Source organism: Dendropsophus ebraccatus, chromosome 9 (genome assembly GCF_027789765.1).
Source record: "Dendropsophus ebraccatus isolate aDenEbr1 chromosome 9, aDenEbr1.pat, whole genome shotgun sequence".
NCBI lineage: Eukaryota > Metazoa > Chordata > Amphibia > Anura > Hylidae > Dendropsophus > Dendropsophus ebraccatus.
The window spans coordinates 22,979,036-22,985,217 of record NC_091462.1 but is presented as its reverse complement, the minus strand read 5'-3'; the positions used below and the strand labels follow the sequence as shown (position 1 = coordinate 22,985,217).

Genomic DNA, 6,182 nt, shown 5'->3' with positions numbered 1-6,182 from the left:
CCTACACTATTTAAATTTTTGTGTATTTTAACTTGGGTGAAATTATTTTTGCATTTCTTCTGCATTCTATTGACTAAAAATTTATGTATTTTTCTTTAAAAACCTATCTTCATCATTTTTGCAATGACGCAATGTTTCATTTTCAATTTTACAGTACAAAAGCTCATAGCACAATAGTATCAATAAATCTAAGTATATAAAACTGCATAATATAGTAATGTCTGAATAGATATAATAATTTATACCTAAGATTAGCAATATTCAGAGCATCCATAGTTTACTTTAATACAAGCTTGTTTTCGAGAATCACACTAAAGTTCTATATATTAATGTGGGAAACCTAATTTAAAACGTGAAAAAAAAACATGAAAATATAGACTGAATTTGATAATTCTATGAAAGGAAAAAAAAAATCATTAAAATGCAAGAATTCCTAAATAACATTTTCATTATGGCTTTCATAGCTCAATGAACCTTAAAGGGCAGCATTAAAATATATTTAGTACTATATCTTTAAATACTGTATAGATATATAACATTTGAATAAAATTTTGAAAAACATAATTTGCTAAAAATTGACCTAAACATCTTAGCTATAAATCATCCAATCGGACAATGCTAAATTGTTTATCATTGTAAGAGATTACTTTGTAATAGCAAATATTACACAGCATTTTAGGGGTGAAATGGAATGTAAACATCTGGAATTAGCGATTCGTTCGGGAGAAATGAAAAGACCAGAGGACATCATTAAAATAGAAATTCTAATTAATCTGAATTTTTTTTCTGTGTTAGCTGAAATGACTAAAATATTTTTTTTTTAATTTAAGTATTTTCGGTTAGTATGGACAAAACATTGTAGATAATAAATAATGCAGGGTATTAAACCAATTTCATAAAGTATAGATTTTGCAAGAATCTTATTAGCATAAAAAAGCTGACAAATTAAGTCATGCTCTATATTACAGAATTATTTTTCTGTAGTGCAGGGATGGGGAACCTTTGGCCCCCCTAGCTGTAGCAAAACTACAATTCCCAACATGCCTGGACAGGCAAGTTAGAGAGCTGGACAGCTGGAGGGGAAAGGTTTCCCATCTCTGCCCTAGAAGCGTTTCCTATAGAGATTAGAAAACTTTGTGGATATTAGGGCCAGTTCACATGGAGTAAAAGAGGCGGCGGAACTCTCTGCATGGAATCCCGCCTGCCTCTTGGTCATACAGCGTGTCTATGGTAGTCTCTCTCTCTCTGCGCCTCTCCGTTCAAAGAATTGACATGTCAATACTTTGAACGGAGACGTGCGGAGAGAGGAGGCGCGTGAGCCCTCCCATTGACAGACTGTATGACACTGAAGCAGGCGGGATTCCGGGCAGAATGTTTCGTCGCAAATTCTGCCTCTTTTACTCCATGTGAACTGGCCCTTAGAGTTTATCTGAACCAAAACTCTCTGCTTTTGAATACCGGTGGCTAAAGAAGTTTGCTGCCATAGGCCATAGGCTGTATCAATGTTTTCCAGAACTCGCTAGGGCTGCACCCAACTTCTTCAACCACCGGTAATCAAATGCAGAGATTTTGGGTTTGGAAGAACCCGAACTTACTCGAAGGTCACTCATCTCTAATTGCTTATAAGGAAGAAGTCCATAATATAGTACTGTATAGAGGCACCATACAGTTGTCCAAAACATGCCTTACGCTACATAGCATGGGGCCAATTGGACAACATTGCCACAAAATGTAGGCCTTTGGCTTAAAGTGTTTTTCTTATAACAAGATATTGATAGCCTATCCCTAGCATAGTTCATTGGATCAGTGGGGGTGCCAATACCTGCTAACCCCATCAGTCAACGGTTTGCCAGAGAACTGGAAGCAGACAGCTCCAAACATTGTGGGTCATGATAGGTTACTGCAACTCAGCTCTTTTTCACATCAAGCTAAGCTGCATTGAAGAGGTTGTCTAGAATTAAATAAACATGGCTGCCTTCTTCCAAAAACAGCAACACCCTTGTCCTCAGATTGTGTGTGGCATTGCAACTCAACTCTATTCCCTTGAAAGAAATGGAGCCGCTATACCACACACAAACTGAGGACAGGTGTGGTCCTGTTCTTGGAGGAAAATAACTATGTTTTTCTTATCCTGAAAACCCCTTTAACCAAATGCAGTATTTGGTATACACATAGTATATGAATCACAGTTCAGGCAAGAAGCTTATTGCCAGGGTACTCGGTGTCATCGCTGCACCGTTAAGATATTGATAACCTATGACTATGCCATCAATTTGTTGTGACCGAAAAACCCCTTTAAAAAAAAAAAAAAAAAACAACTTTTTTCTAAAGGGGCTACCAACGAGTTTTAGAACAGTTCACCAGCCACAGTATAATTAGAATTCCCATTTTTGAAATTGTGAAATGCAAAAAACATTGAGATGACATATACCGAGATGGACACATATTTACAATCTATATCCAAATAATAGATCATCTGAAATAAAACTTTGCCCTTATAGTTAACCTTTCTTATGATAGATTTACTAGTCTTAAAAAATATTGGGGGAGAATAATGCCCCTTTTTCCTTTTTTTTTTTTTTCTTTTTTTTTCCTTTTAGATTATACAATATAAAGTAAGATTCATGCCATAAAACTATATGCAAAATATGCACACTATTATTGCATGCTTGATGTGATACTACATGCCAATTAGTATTACTTCAGTTCTAGAAAGACCGTAAAAACATATTAGGTCTCTTATCAAAGCACTATATATACAGTACAGTCCTGACTACCATTAAAACTGCCGCCAACCAGGTTTTCCTACATAGGAAAGGCAGCCTTTTGGATCTCCGCACGAGCGGCGTTGGTTTGGTTCCTTATCTATTTCATGGATGCATCTTCCAACCCATTTTATAATTAATGCCTAAAAAGTTTGTGTTATGTAAATCGATCGGAATTCATTTTCCGTAATTTTGGTGGGAGGTTTCCATCCATCCTGCCACCCGACAATCTTTGAAGCTTTGGTGGTAAATCTGCTACTGATTGGCTCATCGGATCCGACATCATCTTTGTCGTCTTAATGACCAGTTTCTCTTCTGAGTTTCCCGGAACTGAACTTATTCGTTGAAGTTTCATTGGCAAGTCCCCCATGCTGTAAGCTTTTTCGGAAGTGGTAGAACTCATTCTGAGCAATTTTCTGGGTAGGTCCTCTCTGCCAGTCATTTTCTGGAGTTTCGCAGGCATTTTTGTGCTGATGTCATCAAGACTATCCAGAGTGTCTACAGAATTATTTTTTTCTTTGCTGTTGCTTACTGCTGGTGGTATAATAGGTGAGGATATAAGAAGCATTTCCTCTTGTTCTTTAACACTATAAGGTGCGGTGGGAACTTCAAATGTTGCATGGAACTGTGAGTAGTCTACTTTAAAGAACCCTTCTTCTAGTGATATTACAGGAAAAAAGCGATGGCCCCACAAAACTTCATCCTCCGTGTAGGATGTCCGTGCTTGGCAGGTCATTCCTGGAATTAGAGGACAAAAATATTAACTTAAAATATATACAAAAATATTCCAATCACATGATGACAGTCTTTATTTAGAAAAATATTAAAGATTCATGTTACAATAGGGACAAAATGTTAATATCCTAGGAGACTAAAAGACTAGGAGACTTATTCTAATCATCTTATTGGAGAACCTTCTACTCAAAGTTGCCTAATATATAAGTTCACATAAAAAGGCTAACTCATTATGTGGGAATGTATGAAACATGTCATCCTTAAAGGGGTTGGTCACTTTAAATTTTGCTTAACTTTATTAAACAAGTAAATGAAGCACTTTATGACTCTATTTGACCCCATGTTATAGGCTGTCCAGCCAGTTTATGGCCCAGAATATAGGTGATGGCAGAGCTACATTAATCTGGAAACAAGGCCGCAGTTAGAAGAGAGAATGCGGCACGACCGCAGCATCTATAGGGCTTCAGGCAGAGAATTCTCCCTCTCTGTCTAATAACCCCTATGGTAGCCATGGACACCTGAAGCCTCAGCCTTCTGGCATCCTGGCTACGTGGGCCAGGGGGGAATGGGAGGGAGGTAAGGTTGTTGCGCGGCCACAAGCTCTGCCCCCTCCCATCTCTCCCCTGCTGCTGTTACTGGCTTCTTACAGTAGCAGGGGACATAGGAGAGAGGGCAAAGCAAGGGATTTTAGCCTATGCGATCTTTATGATTCCATAAGCTGAAGTCCCAAAATGACCTGGGCTTCGAGGAATCAATGACCCTCGGTCATGAAAGGGTTAAACAGGAAATGTAAAAATTTCTGTCAATTGAGCGCCTCTCTATTGATCCTGCAGCAATGATGTCACATACATCATTTACTTATCCACTGCAGCAAATCACTGGCCTCAGTGGTTTTGTGCTGTTAACGTAAGTGTTATCGCTGAGGTGATGGGCTGCAGTAGTTTGGTGAATGATGTATACAATGTCATTGTTGCAGTACCAGAGGGGATCGGCGAAGTAGCAGGACTTAAGCCTGGGGGAATTGATGATTTTTGAAATGATTATTTTTTCTATTTTTAACTTTACCCCATCTTAGTTAACTTTCCTCCTGACAATCTGTGGCTCCTGATTTTACCTTTATTAATGTAACCTCAATTGCCTATATTTTATAAAACACTAAAGGTTACATACCAAGTGCAGTTTTTAGATAAATAAGATTTAAAGATTTAATGCATTCTGAGCTGCATGGTGTGAGGTTCCGATAGCATGTAGTGATTTTGTGTTACACTCCTTAAAGGGATTATCTGCCATCAGAAAATGTTTTATATAGTGCTGCCCTGTTGGAACGAATAGACACCTCTCTATGCTTCCCTGGTGTCCTGTTGACTTCAGCCCAAAAAATTCTGAGACAAACTTGTCTTGTGAGTGACAGCGTGCTCAGCCAATTACTGACTGTGACTCTGTACTGTTCAAGTCTGTAATTGGCTTAGCGGGCTGTCAGTGGCGGCTACAGTCAGCAGGGACACTCGGGAGACGCCATAACACCTGGGGAGCATGGAAAGGTACTCATAATATGTTTATTATGTTTTCTAACAGGGCAACATTATATAAAAAATTTCTAATGTCGGATAAAGTCTTTAACTAAAGGAAAGGTAAGGGTGGATACGTCTCTATGTATATACATCTTTATTAACTACAGTGGAGTTGATCCGCATGTGGATCTGCATGCTAATCCACAGAACACGTTCCTACCAAGGATTTATATTTCTGAGTATCTAGGAAATAAAATCTTTCTGAAGCGCCATCACTTTTCTCATGAAATTTGTCAGATAATACAGTTCCATCCTACCCATTTGGATAGGGCTGAGCTCCGATAACAAGCAGTCCTTCTGCTCTACTCTCATATAATCCCTTTAAGTGACAGTCCCAAAGCCACAGGAGCAGAGAAAGTCATGAATGTGTTAAAGATCCTCAATATGTGCTTTATTTAAAACATAAGGCAATAGAGAAAATTAACATAAGCAATCATCTGCAAATCATCCTACTGTCATACTAAAGCTCTGTTCACATCAAGCTGTTTATTGTGCCGGATGTTTTTTTTCTTAGCAGAACAGGTTGCATAAATGATACATCAGTTATCAAATACATCATCTATAAATGACGTGAAAAAAAAATGAAAAAAAAATGTAGAACATAATTTATCAGCTCTTTTCAATCTTTTCTATTTCTGCCTAAATAGAGAAAAGCATTCCAGCGACTTCTCCATTAAAGAGGTTGTCTGTAGACAGAAGACTGCGGAAGCCTTCTGCTCCCCGATGCTAACTTCCTGTAAATCCACAACTCGGAAGTAAGCATTCTGAGACATGGAGGAGGTGGGCGTATATGCAGATCACCGAATGCGGGTGAAACCACTCTTTTGTTTCCTAGACAACCCCTTTAACCCTTTGAGGACCAGGCCCAAAATGACCCAGTGGACCGCGCAAATTTTGATCTTAGTGCTTTCGTTTTTCCCTCCTCCCCTTCTAAGATCTCTAGCACTCTCAGTTTTCTATCTACAAGCCATGTAAGTGCTTGTTTTTTACAGGAATAGTTGTACTTTGTAATGGCGTCATTCATTTTACCATAACATGTATGATGGAATCCAAAATATATTATTTATGAAGATATAAATAGGTGAAATCGTAAATAAGAATGCAATATGGT

At 38.2% G+C, this 6,182-nt stretch overlaps 1 protein-coding gene across 1 annotated transcript in view; it reads right to left on the bottom strand.

Annotated features, from left to right (window-relative positions):
- Positions 1–2,858: 2,858 nt before the first annotated feature.
- Positions 2,859–6,182, bottom strand: part of KCNJ3 (potassium inwardly rectifying channel subfamily J member 3) — a 169,808-nt gene continuing 166,484 nt past the window's right edge. Inside the window, exon 3 of the mRNA XM_069985094.1 lies at positions 2,859–3,503. Within this exon, the coding sequence (XP_069841195.1) occupies positions 2,923–3,503 (581 nt within the window). The 3' untranslated portion in view covers positions 2,859–2,922. The remainder of the gene's footprint in view (positions 3,504–6,182) is intronic.